The sequence below is a fragment of the Camarhynchus parvulus genome, chromosome 4 (genome assembly GCF_901933205.1).
Source record: "Camarhynchus parvulus chromosome 4, STF_HiC, whole genome shotgun sequence".
Taxonomy (NCBI): domain Eukaryota; kingdom Metazoa; phylum Chordata; class Aves; order Passeriformes; family Thraupidae; genus Camarhynchus; species Camarhynchus parvulus.
Window position 1 is genome coordinate 10022898 of NC_044574.1, and position 21363 is coordinate 10044260.

General features: G+C 39.5%; 1 protein-coding gene across 1 annotated transcript in view; it reads left to right on the forward strand.

Annotated features, from left to right (window-relative positions):
* Positions 1-21363, forward strand: part of HGFAC (HGF activator) — a 38402-nt gene that overhangs the window by 11523 nt on the left and 5516 nt on the right. Inside the window, exons 5-11 of the mRNA XM_030947418.1 lie at positions 1554-1679; positions 2315-2446; positions 3800-3910; positions 15106-15280; positions 17611-17696; positions 18134-18374; positions 20851-20990. Coding sequence (XP_030803278.1) covers positions 1554-1679; positions 2315-2446; positions 3800-3910; positions 15106-15280; positions 17611-17696; positions 18134-18374; positions 20851-20990 — 1011 coding nt within the window. The remainder of the gene's footprint in view (positions 1-1553; positions 1680-2314; positions 2447-3799; positions 3911-15105; positions 15281-17610; positions 17697-18133; positions 18375-20850; positions 20991-21363) is intronic.

The following is a 21363-nucleotide window of genomic DNA, read 5'->3' on the forward strand; positions in this document are numbered from 1 at the left end:
CAGGATTCCCCACTGGGAACTCAGATGTGTCCATCTGCTTATGAGCAGAAGTTGTTCCTGGACTCCAGGAAAGATGTGGAGCGACACAGAACATGCCTGGAAGGTCAGACTGGAGTGGTGGGTGGGATGTAGTGAGGAACAGATTGAGAAAGAAATAAATGAGCGGAAGTGCTTTTTGCAGATTTAACAAGGGTACAAAAAATTTCTTGAACATTTGTTACAGCAGAAGATGGCTTGGAGATCAGGTCATGGTTTGGATGTAGTGGGAATAGGAAATACAGGATTTTCCTTTGAGGAAATATTACGGCACTAGAAGTTTCATAACCTTCAACAGCAGGAAGAGTAGGAATGTCACTGACTTCACTTGCTTTCCCTTGATGTTATCGTGGATTGAAACTCCCACTGAATACACCCAGACCTGCTATCTGATAGGAATTACATCACTCTCTTCTGAAGTAAATATTTTGATCCCTGCAGGGGAAGCTCAGATTTACCCTGCTGTAGCAAACTTCAGGATGCAGCCTTTGTGCTTCACCTCAGCCCTGCTCGTGTGTGCCTGTGCCTCTACATGTTGCATCTCGTGCTCAGGACACACAGTCTAGCTGAAGGAGCACCTGGATTGAGTAACCCTGGAGATGGTGTAGCAGAGTTTGACTAGTATTAAAAAGGAAAATCTGAATGCAATCAAGCTGTTGGGCCAACTCTGGAGCAGGTGTAAACTTGCTGTTGGTTAACTTCAGGGGAGATACATCCCTTGGCTCTGCCTGAGATCAGAAACGCTGCCTGACCAGCACTGCACATTGCCAAGTAAAGCTTCTATTGAACAAGTGCACCTACCTCCTCTCCCACCACATTTTCCCATCATTCAGATAATTCCCTAGTAAATGGAGATATGCTAGACGGGTCCAGTTTTCATCTTTCTTGTTGTGATTTACTTGGATGTGTAAATGGGGATACAAGCACCATCATGTCACCCCAGGACAATGTGCTTTGTGGTTTGCCTTGTAATTTTTCTCTTGATTCCAGCTGTCCATTCGTTTTAGACACAATCCAAAATCCCATGGCAAATCCTTCTGTCGAAGGCTGTCCTTTGAGCAGTTTGAAAGCAATGCGCGATCCCGGCGATGGATGTCGCAATGCAAAGGCTGCAGGGCAGAGGCCGGGCAGCGCTGCAGCCTTCCTCCCTGCAGCCTTCCTCTTGCAGCCTTCCTCCCTGCCCAGTGTAAAGGCACAGCTCCATCTTGTGGGCACCTGGCCCGTCTTCTTCCTCACCACAGAGCCAGCTCTGGGGACTCCAGGTGTGCCTGGACCTACCCCCTTCAGACAACTTAGTCTTGGGGGGCGTGAAGGTTCAGCTCAGATCTACCACGTGATTTTGAAAAGCTGGATAAATGTGTTTCCATATTCCGCAAACCTGCTGTCAATTGGTTGGTCAAACTTAGTTTTACGTTAGGAGACGGTATTAAACCCACTGAGCATGGAACCAAAATGGTTCATGGAGCCAAAAGGACAAAGCATGACTTATACCATACTTATTAACAACTATTTCTTAGTGGCCTCTCCGGATCACTGTGCAGAAAACCCCTGCCAAAATGGAGGGACCTGTTCTCTCGCTCACAGCCACAGGATGTACCACTGTACCTGTCCTGAGGAATTCACAGGCGAGGACTGCCAGCTGAGTAAGTATCTTCTACCACCAGTGTTACAACATGAAATATGAATAGTAAGTATAGCTCATTAATGTTTGCTTAATGAAAAGGTTGTGATGGGAGAGACCACTGCAGCATGAATGTTTGTGTAGGTGGATTTCCAAATGGTTATGACAGACAATCCATTCCTGACAGGACAACTGAAAATAGCTTGACTGCGCAATTATAAATCCAAGTATGCTGAGCATGGGAAACACAAAAACCTCTTCCCCTTCTTTTGCTGTTTTTAAGATTTAAATATCCCTTACATGTTTGGAAATTACTAATATTTGGTAGGCAATGCACAGAGATGTGAAAAAGCAGCACAATTTCAGGTGATGCCTTGTTCCTTATGTACATGCACATGCTGGGGATGGTGATGCTGTCCTGCCTACAGGGCTTCAGGAGAAAGCCACCTCTGTCCTGAGGTTCCTGGAGCTGCTGCTCTACTGGCTCAGTGCCTCCACACTATGGAGGCTGGCTAGCTTGAGAAGAACTGTCAACAAATATGGATCTGCTCAACAGGAAAAAAGGGATGAATGGGGAATGATAATAGAGATTGTGGCACCATTTCTTGCACTAAAAAACATCTGAAAGCTTGTGTTGTTTGTAAAACTTCGTTTCAGAGAAATGTTTTGACAACAGCCTCTATGAGTTCTTTGATGAGGGCGCGAGCTGGTCAAGAGTCCACCGAGGAGCAGTGGAGCAGTGCATGTGTGCGCACGGCCAGATGGAGTGTGGCCGTGTGGAACACAAAAGTAAGGCACTGTTTTGTACCACAGCTGTAGCCCTGCATGGAGGGGGGATAAAGGACAGTGAGGGCATCGAAGCCTGAGTGGTGTTGCATACCCTAATGCTGCCCTTACAGCTCATGTACCCTCTGTAAAAGACAATATTTTAGCTTTCCTTTCCAAGACTCAGCGGTTATACTGACCCAGGAAATCCCTTCAATGTGTCCATCCTCATTTGAGGAAAAAACTATACGCATATGATGAATTTTAGGGACATATCTCAGTGTTTTCTTAGAGAGGGATGAAACCCTGATCTGCAGCATGTAAGAATATACAGATTATATAGTAGAAGTGGTAAAATTATTTCTCCAAAACTAAAACCTGCCTGAGAGGCACACCCTGCATACCAACAATCACTTCATATTGCTTTTTTGCCTCTGTGCTTCTTCCCAAGTCCATCCCACTCCTGAATTAGCAGCATGTAAATTTTACCTGCCTCCAAGATCCCATAAGGCCTGCATTGGCTCCAGAGTCCCCACGATTTTTGGCCCATTCCTGGCAGGGATAATGCTTACATTATGAAGCCTCCTCCTTTTTTAAGGGGCTGCCAGGAGCCCAACACCCTGGCCAGTCAGCACAGGATATGCACTTTGGGTTGTCACCCATCTGAAGAAGCCAGCACAGCTCCTTTCATTTGGAGGAGAGATGCTGGGAGGCAAACCATGTACCTCACCTCCACATGTGCTCTGGTATGGCTGTTCTGTTAGTCTGGCTAACTTTTACCCTGCCCAGATTCACAAGTAAGTCACAGTACAAATTAGTTTCACAAAAGCCCTTTGAAATATGTAGGTGTTTTTATTCCCATCTTATGTAATTGGAAACTAAAGTATGGAGAGTCAGCGGCTTTCTAGGACATTGAGAGTCCATGTGAGAGTTGGGAAATTTGATAGGACTGAATACTTCCCAATCACAGATCTTAAATATTTAACTGAGCTCCCTGCTAGATATGTTATTATAAATTCTAATAGAGCTCAGTGGCAAGTCTGGAATTGGCAGAACCCTCTATATAGGAAGAAATGTTAATACCATCTCCACTAGTAATAATAATCACCACCCCCATTTTACCTACTGTTCACTGCTAATATCTTTCAATAGCTGACATTATCCAATAGCAGTGAAAACAATAGGCAGACCTTAGTGGGCAGAAATCAGTAGAGTTTCCTTTAATTTATCACAAGTGTAGGTCTGACATAAACAAAGAATAAAAACTTCCCCCAAATGTATATGCACAGAGGAGATGCACTAGAGCAAGTTAAAATGGGCTAATTCTCTTGAATAATTTGTACCTTTGGTTTGATCATTGGTTGTGTTTCCTTGTAGGTTGTGTTCATGATCCTTGCATGAATGGTGGAGAGTGCAAGATGGTTGCCTCCACTGGGAACATAGTATGTGATTGCAAAGAAAATTATGCAGGGAAATATTGCAATATTGGTAAGTATAACAACCTACAGGCAGACAGAATTAGGAGTTTTCATCTGGGTGTAAGGCTGGTGAGTTTGGCTCTGTTGTATTCTGCGTTTGAGGACTGAAGAGTCACACAGAATAAGGGTTTAATGTATTTCTCCAGTGTAAAACATAACACACACTTCACAGCTGAGACTCTGCTTCTAGAAATATTTTTTCACGCCCTTTACTTTATAGAAAATCAAACAGAAATTTTAATCCAATTACACATGCCTATAAAATAAGTGCCTGCTTCTATTTTGCAGAACCAGTCACAGAGTTGTACTCGAGAGCTACTGCCTCCCTACAGATCCACACATCCCCTTATATAGCAGAGATTTACATCTGACAAAATCTAGCAGCCATTCTTTGGTAGCACATAATGACTGTGGGACAGAGAAAATGCTCACCCTTTGGGTTACTGGACATTTTAAGTTAATAACACATTTAGCCCAGTCCAGGTTATACAAAACCCCTTCCTTTCTCTGGTGGGCCAAAGAAATCTGCTTTTTGGTATCTGTGTGTAAGTCTGGTTTTGCATTTTAGATGCTACATAGTTTTGATACAACTTTCCTCCAGAAGACTTAACATTCATCTCTGCAGGGGTTAAATCTTGCTTGCAAGCTATATCTGCAAGTTATGCCAATGGCTACATTTTAAATAAATGCACGTTTTAGGCATAAATTTTAATAGACCTTCAGTCACACCATCCTGTGACCACATCAATTCACTGGCTGTGTCTTTCTAGGTGCATAAATCCCATGGCTCATCAAAACTGAGGACATGACACCCAGTAGCTCTGGTGGGCACTTTCTTAATCCAAATGGGTGATGGGGTAAAAAAACCTAAGGAACACTGCAATTTATATCTGGCATTCTTTTTGTTACTCTGATAGTTAACAAATGGTGTAGCCAGCTATTTAAGCTGGGAAAAAAAATCCATTTGGGAGACCAGCAGTACAGCTGTAATAGCAAATAGCAGGAGTGGGTGGGTAAATTGGACAGTGTATGAGCTGGTCCTGAACTCACCAGGTATCTGATGAATCATGAGAAATGGCTTTGGGACTCTTTTAAGTCCTTCAAAAGGAGCTCTGTTTTAGGTCAGTTGTTCTGTCCTTTAGTTACCCTGGAGAGATTGTCCCAGGTTTTGGGAATGCTGCTGCAGGAATCTGGGTGAGGGGCTGCACAGCACACACTGTGTGACCTGGAGCTCAGGGCAGGGCTGCACTCTGCTCATTTTCACATTAAACTGCTTTTCCAATTCCTGTTTTATTATCAGCTTCCACTGCCCCAAGCAGCAATGGTGCACAGAGACATCCACCCAGCAGGGCCTGGATCATAAATACCAGGCTGGCAGTGCTACAGCTGTCACACAGGTTTCTGACTACCTTAGAACAAGAAATAAGCAGGTGTTCTTTGATTACTTAAAAATAATAAAGCAAACATTTGGTTTACTAAACAAGTGGCTTTGGATGCTTACAATCCATCTGTGTTCAGCTGCCTAACACCCCTACACAGAATGGGAACTGAAGGATTGTGTTTGTGTGTCAGGGCCTTGCAAAAAGTCTTAGAAAAGAAAAAACTCTTTGTCAAGATGCAGTAATTCTAAATTAATGCAAATAAATTAATCTTCAGGTCTATAGACTGCTACTATCATCACAGCAGGGCAATGGCATTCTGGTGAAAGTGCTACAGCCTTGTATTCTCTGAGCATTCAGAAATGATTTTTAAATATTTGTTGGATTAATTTTTTCTTTGACCCTTCAATTTGATGCAGTGAACAGAAATGCCTTTTTTTTTGGTGTCCTTTTTACTGTCTTTTATAGTTTCCCTTGTCTAACAGGACATACTTGTGAGGTTACCCTTTAGCTGGAATAGCTGGTGGCTATAATGCTTGATTCAGAGAAAGTGTTACAGTATTTCCTCTCCAAAGTGTACTTTAGTCTGAATTATCAGTTAAAGAGGCAACCTTAAAGCCAAGGTGTGATGCAAAAATGTCTTAGATTTTTTTTAAAAAGCAGAAATCAATCAATTTAATAAACAGAAAGTCTCCCAGACTGTTATATATAATATAACAATATAAACAGATGTGATGAAAAGAACTATTTTCTACTGTTAACAAAAAATCTACTGCCTGGTAATTTTATTCTTCCCCTTTGAACAGTGAGTAACAGAATAATCATAACTTTTGTGATTTTAAAGATAGCTATTTATCTGTCCATTACTTTTTGGACTACAGTGTCCCCACCAGTACTCAAAACTCATCTTTGATCTTAAAATTCTCTTGCAAACAATCATCATGTATGTATGTGTGTGTATGTATGTGTATGTGTATATATATTTCTAGGCTATTATCATAAATGACCATATAGCTACTGGAAAATTATGAGCTGACTTAGAGAAAAAAGAGAGATGATGAAAGTAACAGAGGAGATATCCATAACAAAGAAGATTGATATACAAAAGACAGTTTTTAATATAGATTTCTATTCTTTGTGGTAATACATTATTTTCTTCTTAAAGAAGAAACTTGCAGTACTAAAGAAAGAACTGCCATTTAAAAAACTGTTCTGAGACAGTTTGTATGCATAGGATTTCAGGGAAATTTAATTTTGAAGGAAATTAGATACATCACCAACAAATCTCTCTCCAAAGAGATGCTGTTTAAAATTGTTCAAGGACTTGTGTTTAATTAAGTTCAATTCATAATAACTGTCCTTAAATATGCACCTGTTTTCAGAAATAAGGATTTTGTGCTAAAAGAGTAGCTGCATTCTCTTTGTAAACAGCTCTTGCTGGGACAGCTCTGAATCCAGGCTCTAGGTGAAGATTTAGAATCAATTGTCCAATCATGAGTAGCAATGGTTGTCTCACTGAACACAGAAATTTATCAAAAGGGCCCAAATCCAACCACTTTAGCAGTGGTAAATGTGGGCAAGAAGTGAAACCTGGAAAAGATGTGATTGGAATATTTTATCTCTAGCCCAGGTTGGCATTGGGAATGGAGAGCAAATTTATTTGGTAGATAATTAACTTCGTAAATATTTAGCTTCACTGGAGGTGATAATTGATGACAAACAGTTATAAATATGTAATTGTAAAATTGCTTTGACATTTATGTTTCCTTGAACAGATAGGAGCCATGGTGGAGATGTTGGATACAGAGGAGGAGTTACCTGGCCAGAGGACAGATAATTCATTATAATATGCATTTATGGAGAAGTTAAAGAGGGTTAAAGGGTAAAGGAAGGAGATGTAGAATTTTTTTTTCAGGGGGTTAGTGCCTTTAGGTTTCTGTGGTTGAAACCTCACCACTGCATTCATAGTTTTTGCTTTAGTTGAATGGAATGTGAATGGAAATGAATATCTATTTTGCCAGATTTCCATGTAAAAGCATTTCCTCTGTCTTACCACAGCTTTGTTACTGTTGGTTGGATGTCAGTTTTTAGTAAATTTGGGGTACTTATTTGTATTTTAAATTTATTCTTGATGTATTCTTATGTATGCTTTATTTATATTCTGATATGTTAGTGGGGTATATTTATTCTCTTAGTCACCAAGTCTTTTCCTGAAACATTTGCTCACTGTGGTTGTGGGTTGCACTGGGTTTGAGTTGCACTGGGAGCACTGCACAGAGGATTAAACATTTTGAGTTTTCTTTGGATTAAAGCTTAGGTAGCCATAATGGTTTTGATAATATCTTGGTCATGGTGAAATGTGAAGTTGGTGAAGGCATTTTTGAAAACTCTGCTTTGTAGTGTTTGGGGTATTTTCCTCATTAGGCTATGGATAATGGAATTAGAGGGGTGCCATATCTTTAAAGAAAGCAAGGGTTGGAGTGCTAATTGTGGAAAGCTTCTGGTTATATAAGGAGATGTGGTGTATGTCAGAAGTAGGCTGAGGATTTTCAGAAAAGGAAGATGATAGAATAGCTGAATATGTAATGACATACAGGAAAAAAAACCCCAAAACCTTCTTGGCCACATCTTTAGGGGTTAAACTGGAGGAGTTTGAGGTAATAGAATTAGCAAAAAATGACAGCAAACCCACCTTTTTAGTGGTTCATTTACTGAAATAGTGTGTTGGCAGTTTTCTACTAAGAAAGCGACTTTAGTAAAGGAAATTCAACTCTGGAGGCTGGAAGGAAAGTTTTAAATATTTTTTATTTTCTGAAGAAGACATAAGATAATGAATTTTAACTTTATGGTTTATATTTACCCTGTACTAGAATGCTTTTGGATTAGTGTTTGATTTTTTACTTTCTAGAAATGCAGAGGGAAACAGGGTGAAGTATAATATAAGGTCACTTGGCTGACAATGATAAATGGGCATTTAACTGGTTGGTCAGTCCCACTGAACTTGGACAAGCAGGTCTGTAAGTAAGACTTGCAAAGGGTTTCTAAGTGTGGCTGAGAAGATGCTTGTTCCTTGCATTTGTGAAGCACTGGGCTTAATAATGTAACTAGGCTGGAAAATAATAAAGTCATTATTTCTCCACAGTTGTGGAAAAATAGGTAGAGCAGCAGATAAAAAAGCAACATTATGTATTAATGCATATTATGTATTAATATGTCTTGGAGAGGTGATTATGTATTTGCACAGGACAAGTTTTATAGGTCACCATGGAATTTGAATGAGGGGAAGGCACGGGTTAATAATGCCAGGATAATGAAGAGAAAGCCTAGAGCACCACTGCAGAAATAGTAATGGTTGGTTGGATTTTTATCAGATTTTTGAATTATTAAAAGAAAATTCTACAATGCTGGAGTTACATGGATAAAAACTATGCCCAGCAGATTGTTGCCTGCAATGATCAGTGGAAGGAGGCACTAGAAGATGAAGAGATGGGTGAGCATGGCATTGTCCCCTAAGCCGCCACCTGTGATTCATTGCACTGAGACAGTGCCACTCCAGGGAATGGTGAACAGGAGACCAGAGACAGCTGTGGCTTTGCAAAAAAACCATTCCATGTCATTTATGGAGATGACAGATGTGAGCAATGATAGACAGGCTCTTCTTATCTCCCAGCCTTCTTTATAATTTTAGTAAAGCTTTTGGCTAATATGGAGAAAAACAAAAATGAAGTACTGTTTGCATGGAGGTAGTGGAATACTAATTTATGTTTGACACCTTGGCAAATGTGAACTAGAGAGGAAAGCTAATGAGCTGTGCTGGTAGCAGCATGGCATAGAGCAAGGACTGCCTCTGTAAGGACTGGAAGATAAGGCAGATAACAAAGAAGAGGAAAAAATTTCTCTTGTCTGAGATAGAAGTAGGTTCAAGATCCACAATGACTTCTTTATTTTTACATAGATGTGCATTTTCCAGATGCTGGTGGGCACTAAGTTTTTTGTGTTTTCCTCTCTATTCTTACAGTGTTGCCTTTTTAGATGACAAGTCTTTGTTATAATTCTAGTATAAACTAATATGATTAATATTAGCAGCCTCTAATATGAAGCAGCTGCTTAGTCCTTAGTCTTGTGAGAGTGCCTGACTTGGCAGCAGTGCTACTGGGTGCTGGTTAATTGAAAGCCATTAGGGTGTTTTTAATCCTATTTGTGATTTATTTGGGATGTGACAGTGGTTTCAGTTTATTATGTTACAGAGGGCACATCTTGTCTTGAATCCAAGGGGACTGACATCTCTTAATCCATGCAGTGTGTTGTCCTGTGTAATTGTCAGGAAGGTGGTTGAAGGGAAGATGTGATGCAGCGCATCCTTGGATTACTGCATTGTTTGTTTCTCCCATCTCCTGCTTTCTCCTCTCAGCCCACTCTGGATGTTTTGGGGGCTCAAGAGATCCCCACTTCTCATTAAAATCTCTCTACAGAGCTGCTGCTCCTCTGCTGATCATTCACTGTTACACAGTCTGTTCCTTTTCCTGCCCAGAGAGTTATTTGGGCTCATTCTCTAAGCACACCAGGACCTACAGGTATATTCAAAAGCATGAAAGCTTTCACTATGAATTAGGCCCTCAGATATTCCTCAAAATCCTGTATGGCAGTCTGTGTAACTCTCAAAGTAATTTAGCACTGATATTGGCTCGTTGTTGCCAGAATTTCTTTCCCCTAGCTCTTGACAGCCTTTTTCCTAAATATATTGCTCCTATTAGCTTTATATACCTACCTATTGGATTGCATTTATGACTCTGTAAATCAGAACTATTGTACTAGAACTGAAGATAATAAATAGAAAAATGAAATGGAATAAGAGCCACTCCTTCCTCTTATCTAGGATATTACTTTTCTAAGCTATAAGAAAGTACTGGCAGAGTTTATAGATTTCTGGATTTAAACTTTTACATTAAAGAATTCAACTTATTCAGAAGGTAGCTTTGTACATTAGCTTTTATAACAGATATAAATCTCTTCAATTTTACCTCAGATGATCTAAGCATTGGCAAGTGTGAAGGTACAAAGACCCTTTAAAGAATAAACATATTAAAAAATAAGCCTAGTTTCAGTAAGTGTAATGTGCCATCCTCACGTCAGGATGCAACTTTAAGAGGTTTTGTGCATATAAATCACTTTTTTTCCCCCCACAGTCTTAAATCCATCCTTGTTTTACATGTTCATTTTCTGCTAGATTTATTAATTACAAAAAGATGCCAATTTTTCCACCTTCCTGCCTAGCTTCTAGCTCAGACAGATTGGTTGTGTCATAATCAGGCTGCAGTTTCAGCAGGCTTTCATTCCAGTGTTAGGTGCTGTCAGTCCAGAGGTTTTACTGCTATTCAACAAACTAGAAAGTGACACAATTATTTGAATCAGTTACTTGTTATATATATGTGCAATCTGCTGTTCATGACCCCAAACAGAAATATTGAAATATAGGTAAAGATTGTAACAGTATGATTGAATTATATTGAAATATAGATACATAGGTCCCCTTATATTTCACTTGTGGTATGTGTTCATTAATTTTTAACTCTGAAAGCCACAGTGAGTGCTATTACTGCTCACATTCACAGAAAGGCAGAAAAATATGAAGTAATTTGCTTGAAGCCAGGAACAGACCAGTCCTGGTGCTGCTGCCATGCAATCCTATCTGTGCCTCACGTCATCAGAATTCACATTCTCATCATTAATGAGTGAAAAAAATTGCAACTGGTTTCTTCAGTGGAGTCTGCTCTCTAGATATTTACAGAGATTTTCAGTGGCATAGGGACACACTGGAAGACAAGTTAGATCTTCCTTTGGAAGAAGTACTAGGTGGATGTCTTTTAAAGCTCTCTTCATGGTGCTTGTTTCATTTAGCACAGGAATACTTGCCTTGTTGCTCTCAGAACACCTGGCAGGGTGTGTGTGTCTGTGTGTGCTGTGTTTCAGTGCATAATTTGATAGAATGAGATGCCTGTAAGAACAATCTCCACAAGTACCAGAGGCTCCTTTCTCTCACACATTTACTGCCAGCCACAGTAGTCATGGTCTGCCTGTGCAGCAGGGGAAGTGCAGCTCCCTGAAATCAAAGGCTTTCACACCTCTCATCTCTGAGGGCATCTCACAGCTACCCAGGAAGGGAGATCAGGGAACTTCTGGCTGAATGAAGAAAGGACAAACCCTTCTGCAGGCAGCCCATGAGTCTGAACTCATGCAGAAAGGAAATTTGGCTTATACCCTGGTAAAGGATGGCTTGAAGGGCAGCACATCCTGTAATACTGAGGTTGTGTAAGCAACAAATTAATGCAGAGGCATAAAACATCATTGTTCAGTGCTGTTCATCTCAAGGAAACAGCATCAAGCTGAGTCAGGGGAGGTTTAGGTTGGATATGTCCTTTTCCTCTTTCCCCTTCTCTGTTCCTGCCATCAGCTTATATGGAGCAATACAAAAAATTAATCTAACATTGTACTTCATAAAAGCATTATGTGTTGGTCAGGGATAAATCAAAGCATTGCTGAATGAAAGGGTTACTCTAAACCATCCTGTCCCAGAATCAGAACCATTGGTGGAAAAACATATTTTTATAAATAGAATGAAACAGCTTATGTGTATCTGGAAAAAAACCAAAAAATATTCCAAGCTCAAAAACATCAGGGAGATTGATGGTGAGGTGTTTTGGGGAAAAGAAAATGTGAAAGATTCATTGTTTTCTGCAGAGAGTTTCAAAACAAACTCCTGAAAATGTTCAGGTACGTAACTACAGGACTTGAAACAATATCTGGAGACAAAAAGTCTTGTGAAATGCTTTCAGAAAGTTAGTAATTAGAACTGGTTGGATAACTGCTTTTCAGGTTGCTGTTAATTTTAAGACCCAAAACTGTTTTATTGGAAAAGGCAGAGATTTGCTGTGACTTTCTTATAAAATACAAAATCTTAACACGTGTAATGTTTTACATGAGCTATTGAAATACCTTGGATTGAAAAAACAAAATACAACAAGAAATTATTTATAATTTTAAATTTTAATAATAGTTTTTCTGAAAAGAAGCTAACAGAGGTGATAGTGGCATAGGACTGCAAAGTAAGTTGAATCTGCATTTGCATCCAAACTTGCGTAATCTGAAAATTTAGGCAATTTCTATTCTTAGCAGTGATTTGTGGTAGTACAGGGAAATGAATGAACATGAAAACACATATTACATCCTCCATGACTTTCTTCCACATAGGAAAATAAATATGTTTCAGAGTTGTGAGACATTGTGGAAGCTATGTGGATTTGGGACTGAACAGTTCCCAGTCAGAGCAATCCATTAAGAACTCCTGAAAGCAGACCACCTACACACCATTTCTGACAAAGGGGGAAAAAGAGAGTTTTTCAGTGCTGTAACAGTTCAAAAAAGGGAATAAGAGGCAGAAGGTCTACATGACTGCAATAATTGCAGAAATATTTTTAAAAACGGTTTTTCCTGAATTATAGGTGATAAAATGTATAAAGCATTGCAGATACTTCTCATGGCCTTAGTGGGTACCATGGTGCTGCTGCCAGCCAGTCAGGTAAAGGTTTCTGGAGTGGAGCACAGACCAATGGAAAGCTGCTAATGAATGTTAATATTTCACCTCAGAAACCTTTCCACAGGATAGCAAATTAACTCAAGTTATGCCTGTTTCCAAAATACTCCTCATAAAACAAAAAAGAAACAAAAAACTTCTTGAGAGATATCACTGTTCCTCTCAACAAGTGCAAGATGTAATCTAAACTTCTTAGCTACAGAAGGAGAACGTGAGGGATGATATAGAAAGAGGCCAAATTCTTCACGTTAAAATATGTTGGCAGCTTTAGCAATGACTGGCAGACCTGATGAAACAGAGATATGTTGGATTTTAAGCCTGACAAGGATAAGCACAAATTGTAAACACCATCTGCAAGACATCCAAACCACAGGTATTGCAGAATATGGCCCTGGGTCTGTGCTGAAATACAATCCCTTGTTTCATTATCATAAAAGTAGTCACTCTAAATTGTTCCTGAATACAATAAATACAGCACAAGTAACACAGCACCTGCATAAATGAAAAAACTTAGCATCCAGCATGATTGTGGTATTTTCATGACACTGTTTCAGGTAAACAAAGCAGGGTAACTTGCAACTTGCTCGAAAATTAAATGGCAGGTTTGCCAAGACATGGTTACTTGTGCTAACAGTACAAATGATAGACAAGTTATTTTCTGTGAGGTCCTAGATTATGGTTTTTAAAACATGAGTTTGATTTAATGGTATTTTTACAGTCATTGAATAAAGGGAATTTGATTCAGGTTGTGGGTGGGAGACAATGTGATCTCAGCACGTCAGAAGTGTCTGCCAGACAAAGCTAGGACGTGGATTTAGCTAAGTGTTTGTATACTAACTAATGTTCTTCCACCTAACTTCTTGACCTTCATCTCCCAAATTTATGCCATATGCTTGCTTGTGGTTTTGAGGTCTGTCACTACACTGATGACTTGGCAGGGTAATTAACAGCAGTACTGTGGTTCATTATTTCAGTCATGGTTATGTGCCCTGGTTCATGTGTCACCTTATTCTGTCAAAATAAACAGGTCTTTGGCAATAGCTGTCTGCACTGTGTGGTGTGATGGATCATCCTCAGAGGCTGTTTTTCAACAGTTGGTCAATGATGTTATATCTTTAAGTATGCCTATAAGTTTAGAAGAAGATTCCACCAGTCTTGTGACATGTCAAGGACGTGTCACGTTGACATGGCTGGGACAAGAAACCCTCTGAAGCTCGGTCACAATTAATCCTTTTTGTGCATTAGATGGTTTTGTGTTTCCTTTGGGATGCTCTTAACTGTGTTTTGAGGTGTAGGCTTTCTGCTCAGTGAAGCTATTTGTATACAAATGCGTCCCCATATGTTTTTCAGCCATAATGCTGGTATGTGCTGTTGATAGATCTTGGCAGCTGAGTATACAGGTCATAGAATATGTATGTGTCTTCTAGCTGAAGAAATAGTCCTTATGCAGGTGATAAAGACATGGGTTTTGAATAAGAAAATTCAACCTACTAGTTAGAATTTTGCAAAATTGATGTTTCTGCAACATGTAGCTACACATTTGTAATATACATGAATATAGTGTGTCTGTGTATATATATATATATATATATATGGGTACATATGAGGCCATAAAAGAAGTATTTTCAAATATCAGGCCCTTGAAGCACTTGCAGAGCAACTGCTATGTAATTTTCAGTACTATGTTTCTGTTTGAGCTGGTTGCCTTAAGCACCCTAAATTTTCAATGGAGATTCATTCAATGTGGACAGGAGTTTATGGGGTGTACTTCATCTTAAAAAAGTTACCTCAAACAGGCTGCATCAGTTTGGCACTAGAAATCTCTGTTTCTCTTAATTAACTAAAGAGGGAGTCTCCAGAGATGAGCTCAGTTGTGTCTAAAATTAGACCAGAGGAATCCCAGCCATATTGCTGACTTTGCTGCAGATTGCTGACTGAAATCTTCCAAACACAGTACAAATTTTAGGTGTAATTTTCTGCTATTCTGTCTCTTGATTAGTTACTTGCTCCTGTGTAAAATGAGGTTAACTTACTAGTAACTTTAAGCAGAGATTTTAACTTCTTGGGTTCCTTTTTTCTTTATTTAAGAAGTTCTTGTTTGGTGCATTCAGGTCCTGTTTAAGGTGAAAGGCACTAGAGAGCTGAGCTCTCATTTCAAACCTCAGCTGTGAAGTGAGTATTTAACATGCAGTTAGCATTGATTCCTGATTCCTGACCAGTCTCTTCCTCTGCCAGTCCCGAGCCAACGGTGCTACATCGGCAATGGCACAGATTACAGAGGGACAGCCAAGACAACCATCTCGGGACACAGCTGCTTGCCTTGGAATTCTGACCTGCTTTACCAAGAGCTTCATGTTGACAGCATTGGGAAAGCGGTGGAGCTTGGCCTGGGACCCTTCCCTTACTGCAGGTGAGGAAAGTTCTTGTTTGTCCTGCATTTGTACACATCCAGAGATGGACCAATCCAGAGTGGTGTGGAAATGAAGGGCCAGGGATCTCAAAGCAGGGTTCCCCTGTCTGAGGAAAGCTAGACTGACTTCAGTAATCAGCCAGACTGCCAAGAGTGATTGTACAGAAGACAAGATCTGGTAGAAAGGCTCAATCAATACCTGGGTCTGCTGAGAGAAGCTCAGACACAAAATAATGCTGGAAATTCCAGGTCCTTTTCTCCTGGGTAATCAGTTTTTTTTCCCAAATGAGACCATAATGCAAAACTTTTGACATTGTTCATTAATGCTTATCCAAAAGGAGAAATCAATGCACTAGCTAAATAGGAATGGCTAAATTTAACTTTTTATTCTTTGCTTGTGAAAGACATACAATAAAGAAATATTTTTAAAAGGGGCAAGTTATTTGAAAATGAAATATCAAAGCACTATATTTAAATAAGGTTGAAATGGGATGTCAAATTTTTTTTTTTTTGATTTCTTACAAAGGAAAACTATTGTCAAAGAAGATATCCCAGTGTTTCAATTTTGATTGCACCACACAGTGATAAACTACATTTCTGCTGAAGTTTTCTATATGCAGTTAAGCTATATAGAAAATAGCTTGTGCTATGTAGGTTTGTGCCTTCTCCTCAGTCACCTTATGTTCTTCCCCCTGTTTCTGAGGTATCCATGAGCTCAATAGATATCCACAAATAAAGGAAATGGTTTTATTTAGAGAGAATATTTCTCATCCTGGAGATGAGCAAATGCTAAACCTGCCAAACTATAGATGATTCTCCATAAATTACTGGTTGATGCCTTTTGTTTGTTTGCTTGATTGCTTGATTGAAGATTTTGTTTGTTTGCTTGATTGCTTATTTATGTGTGTGTCTCTGTGTGTGTGTGTGTGTGTGTTTTTAATGGAACTTAGACCAGTAGTTCAGGAAAATCAGAATCTACTGCACTTCCTAATTTGTTTGGTGATGAAAAGCATGCATGCTGAAAGTAGCCCTTCTCTATCTAACACAAATTAACAATAAACAAATTCCTACCCCATCCTTTAAACCCTCCCACCTTGATTTCCAGGGCTTGCTTCTCATGCAAACACTTCAGTATTTGATTTATGGTGTCCCAGCACAGTGTGGCAATTTACCTGGCACATACTTTGTGCTTTGATGAAACTTGAGCCTCTTGATTTACATCATTTATGCCCAATATTCACTTCCAGATTTGAAATGCAGAGAACAAAATGGTGTAGGAGCTGATGTGTTCATGTTCTGTAGAGCTGAGAAAAAAGCTTTTCACTTTTTTGTCAGCTTGTTACAATTTCTGGGGATATCTCTGCTGTACTATATAATCCTGCAGATATCTTCTTCTTCAAATAGTCTAATTTAGAAACATTGTTGGCGGAAGATGACTCAACCTGTGTTGCTTCTTCAGTTCTGAGAATTTGAAAGTGCTCTTACCTTTTTCTGAAGAGCAGTCAGATTGAAAAAGAAAAAATAATCGAAGTTGGTGCTTGTGATAAATCCAATTGAAATTAGAATTACTGCTTATCTGGAGCTCTGAACTACCTTGTCTATTCTTCTTGGTCTAATAAAGTCTCCCTATATTCTTGGAGGTGTAAGCTGGGCAGATTTCTGGTTACTTATAATGCACTGATAAAAACAGGCTGTACCACAGAGAAACCCTCATGGAATCAAACCAAAATCTGTTTAACACCAAGGTAATAAAGGGCAAAATGGTTTCCATTACTCCTTTTTCTTTTCCCAACCTTTCTGAGGAATACAATATTTTCTTGAAATAGTCTCTCATTTCCTCAGACTCTCCAGGGAATGTGAACCTGAGATTTGCAAATTCATTTTTGCTAGCTATTCTTGTTATGGATTTTCTATGATTCTACCTGTGTTGGAATCTCCTTGCCTAAAAAATAACCTAAACCAGGAATCTCTCCCATGGGATTTAGTTCTGAAAATAGCTGAGCTGATACCTGTGAAAGCACTTCAGTGTGGGCTGTAGTTAAATGCTGTGAATGTGCTCATGCATCCAAATACTTGTAGGCAAATTTTACAGGTGTTCAGTCATGTCAGTATTTCATGTTCTAGAGAACCTTAGTCTTGGTTGGTTTTAAGATGAAGAATTATATTGAAAAGCTGCTCACCCTTGTAGGTGAGAACTTTGTCAGATGGCTCAAAATCTGAGAGCCCTGTCAGTGCTCTGCGTGGTGCAAGAGGAAAAAGAAAACCTTTGGGAAGCTTGGAACAACACTGTGGTTAATGCTTGTAATTCCCTCTTCCCCTGAATTCACCAGAAATCCAGATGATGATGATAAGCCCTGGTGTTACATCATGAAGGACAGCAGCTTGTCTTGGGAGTATTGTGACATTCCAAGTTGTGGTATGTAAAGGCTTTCTTAAAATCCATGTTATGAATGAATGAGGATTTATTGACACTACAACAAGGTTTCACTGTGTAATTTTGAATGCTTTACTGCTCCCAGAAGTGTTGAATATTTTACCGTTTCCAGTAAACAACAGGCTTTTTTTGCATTTTTGGAGTTGTGATACAGTCTGTGATTCCGGTCCTAAAATAGCAGCAGTGTCATACTACTGTTTTGGTCACAACCATCCCAATAGCCCCAAATTTTCTGCTAGAACATGCAAGGTACCAGAAATTACTGATGTTTTGTTAAAAATTTTCATCACCCTGGGAATTACAGGCCCAGAAAAGGGAGTGGACCTCTGTGAGCAATGAGAGGTCCGCATCCTGAAGATGTATGAGACGTGAAACACAAAGATTCTGGTGGTCTGAAGCCATATCCCTTTTTATCTCAGCAAGCAGGGAAAGGAGGCCACTAGTTCCAGACAAAGTAGACAGTTCTGCAAGCACCAAAAGACCATGTGGAAGAAGACATAAAAAAAGAAGTTTTGTGAGACCTAGGATTGTTGGGGGATCTTCATCTCTGCCTGGATCTCACCCCTGGACAGCAGCTATATATATTGGAGCGAGTTTCTGTGGTGGCAGCCTGGTTCAGACCTGCTGGGTTGTGTCAGCAGCACACTGCTTTGCTAACAGGTAAGCTCACCCCTTAGTGTGACAGTGGGTCCTCACAACAAACCTGAACTGAAACAAAAAAGAAGATGAGATTATAAAAGAACAATGCCTCAAAAGGAATTTCTGTCAATTTGAATACTCGTCATGATCTGAAAAATGTCTTGGACTACTATAATCCCATAAACCCTTATCTTGTTCCTGAAGGAGTCTCAGAGAGTCTAAACACCCTGGCTAAAGGAATAAGGTAAGGTGAAGCAGCACATAGAATGGGGCATTGCATGTACAAGAACCTGCAGGGGAACAGAAGTATTTATCTTCTTCTTGGTTACCTTTCTGAATGTTTATGCCTGTTTTGAGATATAACAGAGATGACTGTGCTCTCTGCTGTATTTTGCTCAGAAAGGCTGAGACAGCCAAGCAATGATTTATTGGAGATGATAAATTACTGTTGGTTGACACAAATAGAGTGGGCTGAGCTTTACAAAAAGCCCCATGGAAGAACTAAACTGTCAAACTTCTGAAGCTGATTTTCTTTTGTTTTCTCCTGTGGGACACTGGAGAAAATATTGAGTATAGAATGCTCTTACTTTATTCTAAATACTTAATTTTCTACAAATGTTCACCACTTTCCCTGATTTCAGTTTGATCACGTTGAAGGGAAAAATGTTACATCATTTGATGCCCATTGTTCCTTTGCATAGTAAAGAAGCCAAGAGAAACAGAAAACCTTTTGCCAGAATATAGACACTGATAGCTTTTAGAGCTAATAATACCACTGTGAATGCTATACTGAAGCATTTGGAGCTCAAGCCACAATGCATTTGTTTTTCAAATGTTGTGAAATAGCTACTAACTTTGGCAGCTGTTCAGGACATTTCCACCCACTTCCAGCTGGTCGTTTGGTACGTACAGATTTTCCATAATTACTGCATTGTAATCTGTGCTCTTCTGTTTGTTTAGTACCTCTGGTAGTCACAATTCCAACTGCTTTCCACTAGGCGACAATAGATACCTGTGCAGCTCAATTATTTCTTTTTTCTTTTCTGTAACCCCTCCTGTTTTATTTCTTTTCCTGAATGAACCATCTGTAAGTCCTAGTAGAACCATTCAGTACTTCTAAAATTATTCTAAATACTGTTCCAGAAAGTGAACTTCCACTGTTTTACAGGCCCAAAATTTGGTTTTCAAGGAGGTTGATTTACTACAGCAAAAATACTGAGAAAATCATGGCCTTACATATTAATTGAAGAACATTTTATTGTCATGTATTTCGGTACTACAGAATACACGTAGCCCTTTCCTTTGTTAACCTTAAGCACAGTTCTTGTAGCATCTCTCTGCATTGCAATTGCCCAGAATCTCTTTTCTCTGAGTCCATGGCTGCTGGTCATTGCTGTGCACTCAGTACTGGGGGAGGTTCTGTGCTGCTTTCGTACCTGATGGGCACAGAAATGCAACCAGGGAAACTGCAATGATGCAAACCCCTCTACATCTGTGCATGACATGTAACACCAGATATTTCCTTCTCCTGCACTGGGTAACAAAACACAGGAATGCTCCAATGTTGAAGAAACTTGCTAACTTCATTCATTGTAGACTTAGGCAGTTTGAATTGGTTTTAGAACAAGAGTGAAATGTGAATTCTGTTGCTTTCAAAGCTAGAGACTATATTGCCTTTCCTAAACACTTCCTGATTATTCCCAAATGTCTCTTACTTCCCAGTTGCTATACTTGTTGTTAATAGTTTTCTTTCCTAGGATGCTGGATATCAGAGGACTGTGGTCTTAAAGTAAAAAATTGATAGTTAGAAAAGATGGTATGAATTGCAATTACTGTGTTCTCCTCTGGCTGTGAAGTTTTCCATTAAATCCATGTGCTTTTGGGACTTCACCAGGTTGTATTTGATTCTGGACAACAGATTTGACATAGATAAGCAAATCTCATAACTGGTGATATCTTTTTGGTGGAAGCTTCCCAGATGTTCCTGAATTGTCAGTGTGCCAGCACCTTTAAATCTTGGCCCATGCCTGTAATTTTTTTCAGGAGACTGTTTTCCTGGAGAAATGAGATATCCACCACTGACTCATCTTTTGATCCCTCCTTTCTTTCTGAGCAGTTTTTGTAATCATTGGCAAAGCTGAGTTTAAGTTGACTCAGCTGAGTTTCTAGAAGAGGTGTTTACATCCCCCAAAGATCCCTGTTAGCCAAGCAGCAGCTGGGCACAGTGCCTGTGCTGGCCTTTTCCTTCTTTCAAGAAGCAGCAGCCTTTAATTAGGCTAATCAGGACCCACAGAGCCTGGGTTTCACTGTAACACCTTTTTTCTTGCCCTCTGTAGGCAGGAAACCTGGGAAACAGGTAAAGGCTTTATGAGAGGGTAAACAATAGACATGGTGGGAGGCTGAGGTTATAATGGTTCATAGGATACCCAGCCACTGGAAAATCAGCTGCATTTGTCCTGCTAATCACAGAACTGCTTGTCTCTCTTTTGCATTACAGTCCACTAAAATCCACAATTCGAGTAGTTCTGGGTCAACAAATATTTAATAAAACAACTGATGTAACACAGACATTTGAGATAGAGAAATACATCTTGCATCCTCAGTATTCAGTGTTCAATCCTACCGAACATGACATTGGTGAGTATTTTTCTTCAGACAGATTTATTTTCCATTTACTCGACCTAGTTTCAAGCTGACATGGTCTGTTAGAAACTGCCTTTAGAGTGGAAAAATCATAGATGCCAGGAGAGGCTTTTGAATGCAGAGGGTTCTTAGTTCTACCAGAGTGATAACAGCATCTGAAGGCTAGACAAATTCAGATGAAAAATAAATTGCAAATTTTAAATAATTATGATAATTAGCCTTTGGAGCAATTTACCTAGATGTGTGGCAGATTGATCATCACTTCAAGTCTTTGTGAGATTAGGCATTTTTTCAACTGAACCAGAAGCTGTAGGCTTGATGCAGGAATTACTTGGTAAAATTCTATTGTCTGTATTGTATAAAGGAT